The sequence below is a fragment of the Helobdella robusta genome (genome assembly GCF_000326865.2).
Source record: "Helobdella robusta unplaced genomic scaffold HELROscaffold_102, whole genome shotgun sequence".
NCBI lineage: Eukaryota > Metazoa > Annelida > Clitellata > Rhynchobdellida > Glossiphoniidae > Helobdella > Helobdella robusta.
The window spans coordinates 81,489-96,242 of NW_008703580.1; the positions used below are offsets into that span (position 1 = coordinate 81,489).

The 14,754-nt window shown below is 36.1% G+C and overlaps 3 protein-coding genes across 3 annotated transcripts; all 3 read left to right on the forward strand.

Annotated features, from left to right (window-relative positions):
• Window positions 1–1,968: 1,968 nt before the first annotated feature.
• HELRODRAFT_183230 (hypothetical protein) lies at window positions 1,969–4,359 on the forward strand (the record flags this gene model as incomplete). Its single annotated transcript, XM_009012264.1, has 1 exon — window positions 1,969–4,359. The coding sequence occupies one exon, from the start codon at window positions 1,969–1,971 to the stop codon at window positions 4,357–4,359; it is 2,391 nt and encodes a 796-aa protein (XP_009010512.1).
• Window positions 4,360–6,524: 2,165 nt separating this feature from the next.
• Window positions 6,525–8,744, forward strand: HELRODRAFT_194818 (hypothetical protein). The gene is made up of 2 exons (XM_009012265.1): window positions 6,525–8,253; window positions 8,376–8,744. Exons 1-2 carry the CDS (start codon window positions 6,556–6,558, stop codon window positions 8,580–8,582), a joined length of 1,905 nt encoding a protein of 634 aa, XP_009010513.1. The 5' UTR covers window positions 6,525–6,555; the 3' UTR covers window positions 8,583–8,744.
• A 253-nt stretch (window positions 8,745–8,997) lies between these two features.
• HELRODRAFT_183232 (hypothetical protein) lies at window positions 8,998–14,754 on the forward strand (the record flags this gene model as incomplete). Its single annotated transcript, XM_009012266.1, has 5 exons — window positions 8,998–9,074; window positions 10,543–10,793; window positions 11,459–12,003; window positions 13,383–13,805; window positions 14,722–14,754. 5 exons carry the CDS (start codon window positions 8,998–9,000, stop codon window positions 14,752–14,754), a joined length of 1,329 nt encoding a protein of 442 aa, XP_009010514.1.

The window sequence follows — 14,754 nt, forward strand, 5'->3', positions numbered from 1 at the left end:
CGTCTCCCACTAAATAGTGATGTGTTATTTCACGTGTGACTCTGGGGAGTGCTCGCCCGTTATATTATATTGTTGATTCGCCGAATCTTCGGTATCGTCCAACATCCATCATTCCACATCATTCGTTAGATTGCAAATTCTAATCTACATCTATTTCGATGCATGCATTCACTTGGTGGTTCCCACACGTAGTGAGCTACGTGCATGTGTACTGTACATAGTACCATGTATGATTTTACTACGCCATGAAACATGCACCTACATGCAAGTAAATTGTCAGTTGAACACAATTCATTCTTCAGTTGAAAATGTTAAAATTTGATAGTTTGCGGTACGAAAGACTTAAATTTTATGCCCAGGTATTTCTGTAGTTTGCATACACCTAGACAAGCAACTTGTTTGTTTAAATGTTTTTATTTATGCCTAGGCTTTTTTACAAGTTTCATGGAAGCTTGTGTTTGTTTTTGTATTTCTTATTGTCGTCATCAACCCCATCAGCGTTTAATTCATTAGCGTTGTTATTGCCATGCTGTCATCGTCGTCATAGGCATAAAAAATGTACAAACAAATATATAACCGAATGATCACACCTGAACTCACCTGTGTTATATGCTGCCATACATTCCACATCTTCGATACACATCTTTAAATATATATGTATATAACTTTTTCATATGTGTGTGTGTGTGTGTGTATGTGTGTGTGTATGTATATATATATATATATATATATATATATATATATATATATATATATATATATATATATGTATATGTGCAAATATGTATGGATGTATCAATATAATGTAAATGCTGCATTCATGTTGCTTTTTTACGCTTCAAACTTTTTCATGTCGCTTGCCTGGTAAACGCAGATGTAGTTATTTATATTTTTTTTCTATTGTTGCTTGATTGCTTGGTAGGGAGGTATGATGTTGTGTTGTTGATGTTTTGCTGCTATTGTTGTTGTTTGCGAGGTAGGTGTTGCGATTGCTTGAATCTTTTATAAATGAAGGAATTGATTAGGCTGACAGCCAGTCTGCCTGGTCAGTCAAACAGTTTTCCATCTTACGTAAATTGGCCAACCACCTCTCCTCGACCGCCTATCTTCCTTCATACGTGCGTTTTCCACTTTCAAGTTGGTCTGCTACGTTGATTAGGTGGATGAATAAACTGTTATCAGTTTCGAAAGCGACCAGTTCTTTTCAATTAATGAATCACGTAATTTTCAATTATGACAATGAATTAACGAGAAGGTAGCTTAACTTATCACTCATACAATGCATCTGTGGGTAGGAGATTGTACGAAAAAATGAATAAGAAAAATAATGTGGAAATAATTGAATAAATGAATGCATGTTTGTACTTGTACAACACAGTATTGATGAAATTATGGAACTATATGATACGTAATGCCTATATACGCACGCGCATTTCCCTCACTCTTTATACATTCTCAAATGCATGAATGTTAATTGTTTTATACTAATAACTTATATATATATATATATATATATAATATATATATATGTATGTATATATATATACATGTATATATATATGCATGTATGTATGCATGTATGTATGTATATATATGACTCCTGTTATGTCATTTTTGAATATTTGTTGATATGTTGTAGGTAAGTGGGAGGTTTGATCCGCTACTGACTCGTTAACATTGTTTAATGAATAATATTATTTAATGTTATTTGATGTTATTTCGCTAAAATCTGCTTGATGACATCAAATGCTGCCTCTCGATGTAACTTAATGTAACTTGAACTAACCGAATGTGATTCAGTAATATAATTTGTAACGCCACGTTGTTCTGCGCCATTATTTGGCGTGACAATCTGTAATTTTAATTAATTTTTTGTATAATTCTAGTATTGATGTAATCTGCTGCGACGTAATGTTATTTAATGGTGCTAGTCAGTTTGTTACTTGAACTACCCGCCTGCATCCACCCATGATCAACCACTCGCAAATCGAAAGTGTCCTCATTCCAGATATAGAAGAAGCTTCTGGAAAAGTTGAGTTCGACAGCAACAACAACAACAACAATATTAACAATGACGATGATGAAAATAATATTAACGATGATAATTATTTTAGTGATGGTGGCGAGGAAGGAAAGGCGCGTGCTGCACTGCTGAAGGATCGATTTCTATCTTTCGTGCGAGTCGTCAGGTCGCAACCGTACACCACCATCTTCAAGAAGTGGCGAAGAAAGTCCATTTGTTGTCTGCACGCTGACAAGTCACGTGACGAGGACGAAAGTGGAGATGCAGATGACTTTGAGAGCGGTTTAAAATGGGTCGTTCCCATGTTACTGCTCGGGACTTTAGATTTGTTGGCGGGTCTTGTAAATTTCATCAGAGCCAGCGAGAGGAAGGAAGTGAAATTGAAGTTGTATGCAGGCTCCGTCAGGGTAGTCGGTATGGAAAATGATATGCTGAGTGATCTCTGGCTGCCGTCGTGCGTTTTCACAATTGTTGCTTGTCTAACGTATCTGCCTGAGACTGCAAACACAATCACATCCCTGTTCCGTACGGATGGCACAACTTTTATTTCACTGCACTTGGAGCTGCTGTTCACTCTTCTGTTTGAGCACATTCCATTGGCGACTATCTCCTACTTTACAAAAAAATGGCGAGACTCCGTGTCCAGCAGCGTTGCAGACGGCAACGAAAACAAGAACTTTAGCATAGATCTATTTACGACGTTTTCGAGACTTTTGTTCGTTTCCATGAGAATCGTGTGGTACGCCCACATGGAAGGCAAGAAGATCAGGAAAAATGACAAGTACGAGTTGAATCAAATTTTTTTCATGCTTTGCTGTCTCTTATTTGCTGTCACTCTTGCCATGCCTATCATGACGTGTAGAATCCAAGAAAGTAAAAACGACAAACCCCGCTTGCAACTGCCCGCGATCGATTGCTACCTGAGAACGAATTTGTCGATCACAGCTGCTTGGGAGACATTAGATGAGATGGGCGACAAGAGTACGTCATCCTTGCAGCTGAATGAAAGTCTCCCTCATCTGTCGGATGTCCTCGAAGAAGATGACGAAGATGATGTATATCGTTGGAGGATCTACAGGCTATCGCCTTCATCAGCTTTCTCCACATCCTCTACTACTTTCTATGCATCGTTAACATCTATGTCATCTATTGTGTCATCGTCAGCCACCAATGCAACTTCGTCATCATCATCGTCATTGTCGGCTTTCAAGTCGATGAAGAAGTTGAGAATATCGGTGTGTGAGATGTACAAATTTAAAGCTACCACTACTGCTGCTGCCATTCTCGCTGAATACAAATGCAACAACCACAACAACAACTACTACAACAACAACAACCACAACAACAACAACCACAACCACAACAATCACAACAACGATTTTTCTTCTAGCGTGCAAAAACAACATGAACCACAACCACCATTTTCGTCATCAACCTTATCACCGTGTCTTCCAGGAATGAAACGTTTAATTTTTAAATTCAAATACTTAGCGACAGGTACAACAGGTGCTCTGGTGACGTCAGCCATAAAGCTGACCAATCACATGAAGCGCCTTCCTGCCGACACTTCCAACAGCGACCACGACCAGATGAAGAAGAAGGACGAAGACGGAAAGCAACGAGATGAAAGTTGGTTTTCCTCACTCAAGAAAAAAACAGAAAGGGTTATGCAAGTTAATCAACAGAAACAAAAACAACAGGACGATGACATCATAGAGTATGAAGTGGGCGCGTTTTGCGATTCAAATCCTTACGAGTGCCTTCTTTACAACGAAAGAAAACCAAAATTTAAAAAAATTACAAGAAAAAAAGAGACTGAGAGAATGAAGAAAAATAAACTGGACAAACAGATCGAGAAAGATGGTTGGCACGTGGACAGGAGAGATAAGGACGACGTTGGTGAGAGCGCGGAGGAATCAAGCGAGAAGATGAAAAAGAAGGAAGAAAACAACCTCTTAAGCATACTAGCTTCAAAATTTAACAACATCCTCAAAGGTAGCAGCGACGATCACAAAATGTTCAATGAGAATGTCGAAGAGGACGAAGAAGGAGGTGCTTATAATGGAGAGAGGTTTTTAGAGGGTAGAGGCAATTTGTTCCAGTATGTGTATGATGATGGAGACAAGAAAGTAGGCAATCTGCAGCCACAAATGAAGAGAGATGTTGATGGAGAGAAAGAGGAGGAGGAGGAGGAGGAGGAGGAGGAGGAGGAGGAAGATGATGTCTGCTCCGACTACAAACAACTGGAAAGTTGGCTGAAAAACGACGAACACGACGAGGCTGAAGGTGGCAGGAAAATATTTCAGGGATGTGCTGCAAAGTCTTCCGATGAGTGAATTTTTAAAATTTCGCTCCTCAACAATGGATAATGAACATTAAAAATACGAAAACGACGTCTGTGATGATGATGTTAAATTGACTGATGGTGGTGATGACGATGATGATGATGGTGGTTTATTATTTATATGAATGAACGTTGAGCTATTGCGGCCTGTTGTTCTAGTGATGATGATGATGAAATGATAATGATGATGATTTTATGCATTCTTCTGGCTGTATCATCATCAATTGTTTTGCTTAGCTTATTGCAACAGCAGCAGTGCAAATGTCATCAAATTTTCTCAATTAAATTTGTTTCTAACAACTCTGCAGCTGCAAGTTGCAGAGCGGGGCAGGCAGGAACCACATAAAAATTTTCTGCCTACCTTCCTTCCTTCCTTCCTTCCTACCTACCTACCTACCTTCCTACCTACCTACCTTTCTTTTTTAATAATTTAATTATTTTAAAAATTATTTATTCAACATATTACACGAATTAATTAACTAATTCATTCATTAATCCATGCATGTATTTGCTCGCTCATGTTCGCCGGCGCTTTGATGCTATGAGATGTTGCACTTCAAAAGCCTGGAATGAATTTATAAATCGATAGATGGAAGAAATAATGAATGAATGATAAAAAAATATGAAAGAACGCATTAAAAATGGATGAATGAGTGAATGGATGAATGAGGGAATGGATTTGGTGAATGTTCAAAGGAAAGGAATGATACACTTTCGTTGTTGCCAAATTGATGGCGTGCTTAATGCTGTAAACAAAAATCATTCATTCATTCTTCATTTCTTTTTTATTCATCCATCCATCCATCCATTCATCCATCCATCCATTCATTCATTCATTCATTTATTCATTCATACAATTTAATTTTTGGCAACTTTTAAATTTGTGATTCCTATTTATAAACGTTTTAACTTTCTATACAGTTAATCATGTTATATTATAAGTTTACATTCACATTGCTTATTAAACAGGCTTTTTATATTTACATGTCTTTATTGATTAATTTATTCATCTACAATCGTGCATTCATTTATTGTACACTTTTCTATGCATTGCAAGTATGTACAACAAGTGCATGTTTGTATGTACAACGTGTACGTATGTTTGCAGTTATAATTTTATCACATTTTCATTTTTGCAGCACTTAAGTTTTTAATACAAAAACTTTAAATGGACGTGTTGTAAAATCGTTTTGTAAATTTCTGACAGAAAATAAGTCCAACGCGTAGAAAATTAAGACCACAATGCAACAGTTTTTCTGCTTCTGCTTTGCGCGTGAGACCACCAATTGGATCCTCGTTGTATTTGTCTCCTACTTCATCCTCACCATCTTCCTCTTCACTTATTGCATGGTTTATTTACTGATCATTTATTTCATTCTTTTATTCCTTCCGTTCGTACGTTCGTTTGTTCTTTCATTCATTCCAATCGTCATTCCTATGATCTTCCATTTATGTTTCAGTCTATTATTTAAACTTCATTGAAAAGATTGATTCCAATACGTAGCTATAAAACTAATTAGCTTAATTAATTGCTAGAATATAAGAAAAGTGGCTTAAACATTCATTTAAAATAAATAAATAAAATTCTTTGGTTACGTTCACGTTAAGACCAGATGACGTCATATTACATACGAAACTAAAAAAAAGTTCAACAGGAAAATATTTCCTTACCAACATGAACAAAACACGCTGAATACTTAAAAATAAAATAAAAATTTATAAAAATTTTTAAAAATAAAAATTTATAAAAATAGATAAAAGTTAAAACCTTAAAAAATATATTAAAAAACGAAAATAATATAAGTTGGAGTTAAGAGAAGTTAAATAAAATAATGAGACCAAGAGAACTTGAGAAGTTTGGAGAACTTTGATGCTCATCCATTTGACCAGCTCAAGCTGCAACCTTCATCTGCTTCAAGACTTGGCTAGTGAAGTTTTATGGCTGTTTTCTAAAGATTTGTGATAAATATTTTTCTTTAATTCACCATCATTCTGTTTTGTTTCATTTTAATTTTTGCTAGTCTTTGCGTGTTTCAAATTTTGTTTTCTTTAAATATATAACTTTAACCATAATTTCTGTCTCGCTTGGAGTTACTAATAACATAAATTAACTTTTAATTTCGTCACTCTCAGCTTAAAGTTAAATTGAGATTGTAAATATTTTGAATTTTTGTTTAATTTCAGATGAATGGTTGATTTTATAGAAATGATTTCATTAAATTCTGAATTAGGACAAGAGCGATTAAAGGAATCGACAGCTCTCGACTGCACGAACGAACAAATAATTAAAAATTTCGTCAAACAGTCCGGTCAGACGACCTGCGGTTTAGTCAGCAGTTGTGTGATGATGAATTCATGCTTCGCTAACTCTTACATCAACGAACACTCGAGCTTCTGCTTCAAGACAAACTTCCCTGAACTTGCCTGCTACGTGGCTAATCGACCTCTCATAATTGTAAAGAATTCATCGAGGAACAAAGGAGACAACTATAGCAAACAACGTACTCGTACTGAAACAGCTGCTGAGAATCAGTTCCACTCTCAAAACAACAATTCTGCAACTTCTCTAGTTGATTCTTCGCAAAAGTTAAATTTTTCTACAAACGCTTCTGATATGGCTGATCAAAAAGTACTTCCAACCACGCAGATATCCGACGTATCTGTGGACAACGAGTTGAGAGGCGTCATGTCATCCACTTCGTCCATGAATCCCGAGAAGATTGTGGCTCAAAATTCTTTTCTCGATGTTTTCATCAAAACAAAAATTAATAACATCATTGACAAAGTTGATAAAGGAATAACTTCTTGCTGTCTGGACAACGACATGCACGAGGCAGGGTGTTATGGAGAATGTGGAATGCAGGGCCCAACTGTAACAGCAACTGGTGGAAAACCTATTGTTGAGACTAAAAAAGGTCCAAAGGTTGGTCCAATGAAGACTGCCTACACTGCAAACGTTGGACACTGCACACAATCCTGTGGTTGTTCCGGTGGAAAGGGTTGCTGCAGGATAGGTGGATCGGGACTAGCTGCCTGTGAATATAAAGGTCCAGTCGGGATTGGTTGTGATCTGGGTGGGAGCGTAGGTGTCGGAGGAGTCACTGGCTTTGGTGGTATGGGAATATTCAAAAAATACAATGCCATCAAAGAAGCAAAAGCAAAAGCAAGAGAAGCCACAAGAATAGCAAAGAAGAATGCAGCTCTGAGGGCAGGCATCAACATGTCAGAAATTGACAAAACTGATTGGGACAATGTGCGATTGAATGCAGATGGTGAGTATGAGTTCATGCCAAAATGCAATATGGACGGAGGCGAATGTGGTGGAGATGAAGAAAATCCCTGTTGTATAAAGAGTGGTGAAGGCTATTTAGGTGGATGTTGTAACATTATGAAGAAACTGAATGCCGGCCAGTATCCTACCTTTTCAAAAGCACAGTCAGCCGCCACTCCTGCTGCTACAGCTCCAACCCCAGCAACACCACCCACAACATCCAAACCGAAACCTACTAATGTGGTCACTCACAACAACAACAGTAGCAATAACATTGGCAGGAGCAACGAAACCAATGATCCTGATTGTGTTGATGAGGATATTTGTATTCCATTTCCTCTGACGGAAGAGACCGTTCTTGAGCTGCCTGCATTAAAGAAGGTAATCGATGTTGAGAGAATGAAGAGGGAGGGGCTTACGTTGTGTGAGGTTGCTCGCTTGATTGCAGCTTTTTATTTCCATGTTGACATTAACTATGCTGATGTAACCAGCATCGATAGGTTTAGAAAGGACGTGCAAGAATCATTTGGGCCATCATCTTCGTCGTCCTCGTCCCCTCCTTCATTATCATCATCATCTAAACGAGTTGGAGTGATTGTAAACTATGATCATAAGGTGAGCTCATTTTTCTGCTCCCTCACATGTCAAACTTGTTCATGACGCACTTAATTCATTAAATTGTATTTTATGTTTCAAATTTTAAAAGAAGAACCTCAAATGATGAATTAATTGCACAGGTGTTGGATGAGAACTGTTTCTTCTCTGGTCATCACAGTCCCGTAGCAGCCTACCACCCTTCCTCCGACTCCATCTTGCTCATGGATGTGTGGCCCTCCCATGCCGAAGTCTGGGTGCCACTGCACGCCATGATGGCTGCCATGAACACCACTGACGCTTCTTCCAAACAGTCGAGGGGGTATCTGTTGGTGGCTCGCTGTCTATAAGATGATGCTGGTCGGATGGCGATGAATGATGATCACGTGACGCTCATGATGAAGACTTCGACGAACTTTAACTTATTTTTATTTCTTTAAAATCATCACTTTATTATTTTTATTTATTTTTATTACAATTTCAGCTAATTATAATCCTACCTTTGAAAAAAAGCGAAAACATTTTAAAATGAGATGAAGGAGTTTTTGATTATTAATGAAATTCGCGAATTACGATTTTTTTAGTTTTTCATATGTGCCGGCAATAATAGGATTGTTCTGTTTAAATACCCATGGGCGATGTTGTCGTGAAAAAATGCATTTGTTTGTAAGTGGACGGTGGTGCTGGTGTGCTGTTGCTCCGCTGGCGCCAACGTAGGCGAAGCAAACTCCCGAGTGTCCTTTTAAATTGAAAAGAACGGTCAGTATGAAGTTATCGGCTGCTGAAAAAGTTGTTAGGTCTTGTGTTTCGCGGCTCTGCTTTCTTGGTTATACGGCTGCATAGTTAGTACGAATGTATGGAACCCGCAGCTTATGCCTTTTGTTATGTTATGCTTTGTTATGCTTTTTATGCTAATCATATGACTTAAGTTTACATAGAACGTGCTTCGAACGCGTGTTATATTTGCGAATATTACCGACTACACGAACGAATAATGAACGTAAGAATGAACTAATGAAGGAATGAATGAACAAATGAATGAAGGAGCGCGCGAACAAATGAATGAATGAACGAATGAATGTGTTTGTAAATTCAAACAAATAATTGGGCAAGTGACTGCAAAATATTTCCTAGTTAACCCTAAGTTAAGCCATCCATTTATATTTAGTTGGTTGCGTGCTTAAATGCCATTATCTTTTTGGTTGTTACTTGACTGTTGTTGTTGTTGTCGTTACCTGTTTTCGTTGTTACGTTAATTCGTCGTTTCCTTCTTTACTTGCTGGTTAGTTGATTTGTTGTTGGCTTGTATGTGTTTGCGGTCGATGTTGTTATTATTAGTTGTTGTTCAATCATATATATGATGTTCTGTGATGTTTTACTTCAAAAACATCTTTTATATCTGTTTAAGAAATATTTAATAAATTAAATTTGGACTGGATGAATGAATGAATGAATAAATGAATTAATAGAGAGGTAAATGAATTGATGAATGAATGAATTAATAATTTAATGAATGAACGAATGTATGAATGAATGGGTGGATGAATAATAAAGGAATGAGTGGTGAATAAATGAATGGATGATTAAGTAAGCCTAAATTTCTTAGCAGTTGTCTGACTTGTTACAAGAATTATGAAAGAGATTCAAATTTCATTGTTTCATTATTTCACAGATGTTGTATCTCTTTCCACCTCTAGGCTTGTTTGTATGCTTTTGTTAGATTAGATTCCATGTACAAGTTTTGTTTCTTTTTTATAATTGATGATCTGTTAAAATTTATTTTAGTTTGTTTAAGAAATTATATTTATTTAATGAATTTATTGTTGATTTGTTTTATAACCGTTAGATTAAAATTTTGTTCAGAATGATAATTTATTGGATCGACAGTCACATCAACAACATCACCAAACAAAACTAAACCAACTGGTAACAACAACAACATCCCCAACAACATCACCACCAACAACAACAACAACATTAACAACAACAATAGCATCTTCTGCAGCAACGTTCGAGATGAGCAACACCATCTCATTCCAAAAAGTTTCCTCCTCCTAACATTTTGATTTCATTTTCAAGTTAGTTATTAGGTAATTCAATAATTACAATGATTAAAAATGATTAAAAGTTAAAAAGTTACGGCCTCTCCTCTTCCTCATTGATCCATCTTACACGCAGACGATACAACATGGGCGTGAATTTATTCATGAATTTATTTATTTCGTAATTTCATTGAATTAAACAATAATGAACAACAATCATGTTTGGAGTGTGATGACGATTAATAATAACGATTAAATATTTCAACAGCAGCGGCAGCATGCACAGCGGCTTCGCTCACGTCCGCGTCAACAAACACGCCACCAAAGTTAGTAACATCAACAACAGTGCCCAACTTAATGGTATCGAGCGGAACAACAACATTAACAATAACATCAACATTATCAACAACAACAACAATGATAATAGTAGCCTCACCAACAACAACGTCAGCCACAAATTTGTGGATAATGATGAAAATTTAAAACACGCCCTGAAGCAGATGGATGAATTAATGGAAGGTTAACAGATGGATGGATGAATGAAAGGATGGATGAGTGGATGCATCGTCACGACCAATTCTGGTTTTAAGATGTATTGCTGATACCATTGCCGGTACCCATCTTTGAAGATGACGTCAGCAACACTATAATGGACACTTTGTGGCTTGTAAGCGGTGCTACATACATTTATCCATAGGGGCACATTCGTTTTCAGCAATAGTTACATTTTTCTTTTTTAATAAAATAAATCGAATGACTTGAAAACTGAACGTCAAGTAAAATATTAAACAGTTTTTTTTTAATTTTTTGAACCACCAAAAAAGAAAGTAATATTTCATAATGTAAAATACAGCCGGGACCATTGTAAAATTTACAAAAGGCTGGAAAACTTGATTTTAAGTACCGGATTTATCATTTTCAAAACGCGCTAAATTTTGAAAATTTTAATTATTATTAATGAGACATAGGCGTATCTCTTTGACGCTCGAAAGTATCGGCGATATCAAATTCGGTATCAAAAGTGTTGGCGATACCAGAGCCGATACTAAAAATATATTGCCGATACAAGATTGCCTTGCTGATAGGAATTCTAGGGTTGCGGCAACCTTTCCCAGATGCATTTCAGTGCAATTTCAATCGTGGCTTATTTATTTATAATCATTCTCAATTTTGATGCTCTCCAGAAACGATGCTCCTGAACAGCGTGAAGAGGAGGAAAGTTTTGAGGTTGTCAACATCTTCGCAAGCATCAGCAACATCTTTTTCTTCATCTAAAAAGTGTTCAACATCAGCGGTTACAACATCTAGTAAAACATCGTTGCCAGCATCAGCAACATTACCAACAACAGCTGTAACATTGGAATTGGAATCTGGACGAGTTGAAGAAATACTCAGTCGTCATGAGGACTCGCTGATGGAAATGTTCAAGGAGTTGAATGAAGAGGAAGAAGATGTTGATTATGATGACGAAATAAATAAAAAGAATGAAAATGGTGACGAAGGTGGGTTGAGATTGTCGACGGTGGAGGAGAGCATAGGTGAGAAGATGGATAAAGAAAAATTAATATACCGTTTGAGGATGATAATAAATAAGAACGACATCTCATACAGAGCTCTTCGCGGAGCTAAACAAAATGATGATGAAGATGATGAAGAAGAGGAGGAAGGCGATGGTGACAGTTATAACAACTTGAAACAAAAACCTATGAAGAACCAGCATGGGAATAAAGTAAGTAACTTACATTTGTGTTAATGATTTACGCTTGTATGAATTTGAAGCACAACGTTTCAACCATTGACATGAATTAATAAAATTCAAAGATTTTAGATGAAATTTACAAACATTTGTAGTGGCGGATCCAGATTTTGCGGTGCAAGATGATTTCAAAATTGCAAACTTAATAACACTTTTTTTGCTTCTTGTTGTAAAATTCCGTTTCGGTGGGAGCGGATGATTTTTAAATTTTTTACTTGAGGAACTTTTATAACTAATATTACTTTATTACTATAGTTTAAACAAAATGATCAATACTCGCTTCTTTCATGGTACGTTGGGGGATCCGCCTCTGAGAACATTTGTAAATACACAGGTCGACATTCATTGTTCTTGCATACACCATCACCATCCAAACACACCAAACACACACACACACAGATATATATATATATATATATATATATATATATATATATATCACGATATATTGAACTACAAACATATTAACGCCAAACATTCGGTAGAATTTATAGAATATTGTATATATATATATATATATATATATATATATTTATATATATATTAAAAATAATTCCCCAATTTGTTGTTATTACTATTTTGAATATTCAAAAAAGTAATAACAACAAATTCAACCCAAATATCAACCCTAACCCTAACCCTAACCTCGTTCCAAATTATATACATATATATATATATATATATATATATATATATATATATATATATATATATATATATAATATATTTATGTTGGTAATAGACCATAATTTTTACAATATTCTATAAGTTCTACCGAATGTTTGATATTAATATGTTTGTAGTTCGTTTTTTCGTTTAGTGAGAAAAATTGAAAAAACGAACTACAAACATATTAACGCCAAACATTCGGTAGAATTTATAGAATATTGTAAATATATATATATATAAAATACTATATATAAATATATTTATATATATATAATTTAATACTGTATAATACTTACCTCTTACGCATGCATTCACACGTTGTTGTTTTTGTAATGGTGATGGCGAAGATGATGAAGATGGTGGAGAGGGGGAAGCAGGATTTATAGGAAATGTGCAAGTGAAGATGTTTCAGAAGGATTGAGATAAGGAGTTCAATTGATGTTGCTTGCTTCTTTAACTTTCTAGATGCTATTCATTATCGCCATTACCATTCTTGTTTTCTGTTTATTATATTATTTGTAATGACCTTTAACCTTATAATCACTTTCTTACGTTGGTTGACGAGGCCTCTTACAATTTGGATGTTGTGATTATTTACAACAACGACGACAACAACAAGCCTAACTATGGATGCAAAATTGAACACTAAATTGACCAATGACAGCTTCAACTTTTGGCGGCAGAGAGATTCGACCAGTCAAGAGCAAGTTGCGAAAGAGTTTAACTACATGGCAATCACAAACGGCAGTAACAAAAGCATCAATAATTACAACAAACCAATCTCTAACAACAACATCAATGACAACAACAACAACAACAACAACAACAGCAACAACATGAATATGGCTGCAGCAACAACAAATGTTTCTTTCGTACCTCGTTGTATGAGTACTGACAACTTACTCTCAAACAGAATGAATGAACTCCTCCTCACGTCGCCATCATCACCGTTGTCCTCATCTTCTTCCTATTTCGATTGGCTGACCAATCAGGTGAGGCAAAGATCGCAAGAAGGTCACGTGGCCAACAAATCAGGCAACCAACCAATGAAAGGGCAGTGTTTGAGGGTGCGTTCTTTTCGAAGATTCAATGAAAGAGAAGGACTGGTGAGTGAGTGAGTGAGTGAGTGAGTGAGTGAGGGAGTGAGTGAGGGAGTGAGGAATAGGAAGAGAAAGATAGACAGGAATAGAGGCAAACAATGTGAGAGAGATAGAGCTGGACATTATAGTGGGATGAAATGTTTTATTTTTGCAGATAGTAGAATGCCATATTTTGCATCGGCATTCTAACAAACTTGGTTCAATCGCAATGTTAATTTAAGACACGTGGGTTGCATTTCCGGATGTGGTGATGATGATGATGATGATGGTGATGATGATGATTGTTATTATACTTATCATTATCGTCTCTATGTGAAATAACAACCAGCAACCCACCACACAACTCATTGAAACTTTTTTTACTGCAATTGTATTATTGGAAGCGGAGTGAAAACGTTTAGCATAATAAGTTGAGCGCGTAATATAGGATTAGGTAGGTGAGTGAAAGATATACAACACGCATCTGCAGTCTTTGCATCTGCCAGTGAAGTGAATGTATGTACTGCAGTTACACCTAATAATGAGATGCTAATGTGGAATTATTTAAAGTTGGTTGGCTGTATGTTCCGCGGTAGTGTATATGTGTGTATGTAATGGTCGTTTGTGAACATGTACGTGTGTGTGTATATGTACCGTGCCTATGTATTTATGTGTGCATGCATGCATGCATGTATATATATGTATGTGGAATGAATGCGTATAAGTGCAAGACTGTCTTACTGTGAAACGAGTGAATGATGATTAAATGTTTGTGTTATGAACATGCAGTATATATAGAATTTGTTAACCATACGTATTTAAATCATTGGCGTTCATCATCCACCGAGTTTAAACTTTTGGTTTCCAATTGTTGAAAAGTTTTTGAGATTAGGAAAAAATCCATCCATCCATCTATCTAAATTTATCAACGTTTTGGATTTAGATAAGCTTCATAAGAAGACGATTCAATAAGTAA

Coding starts and splice junctions, on each gene's coding strand:
- HELRODRAFT_194818 (XM_009012265.1), top strand. CDS start 6,556: ATGGTTGATTTTATAGAAATGATTTCATTAAATTCTGAATTAGGACAA. Junction 8,254..8,375: donor TTGTAAACTATGATCATAAG/GTGAGCTCATTT, acceptor TTAATTGCACAG/GTGTTGGATGAGAACTGTTT.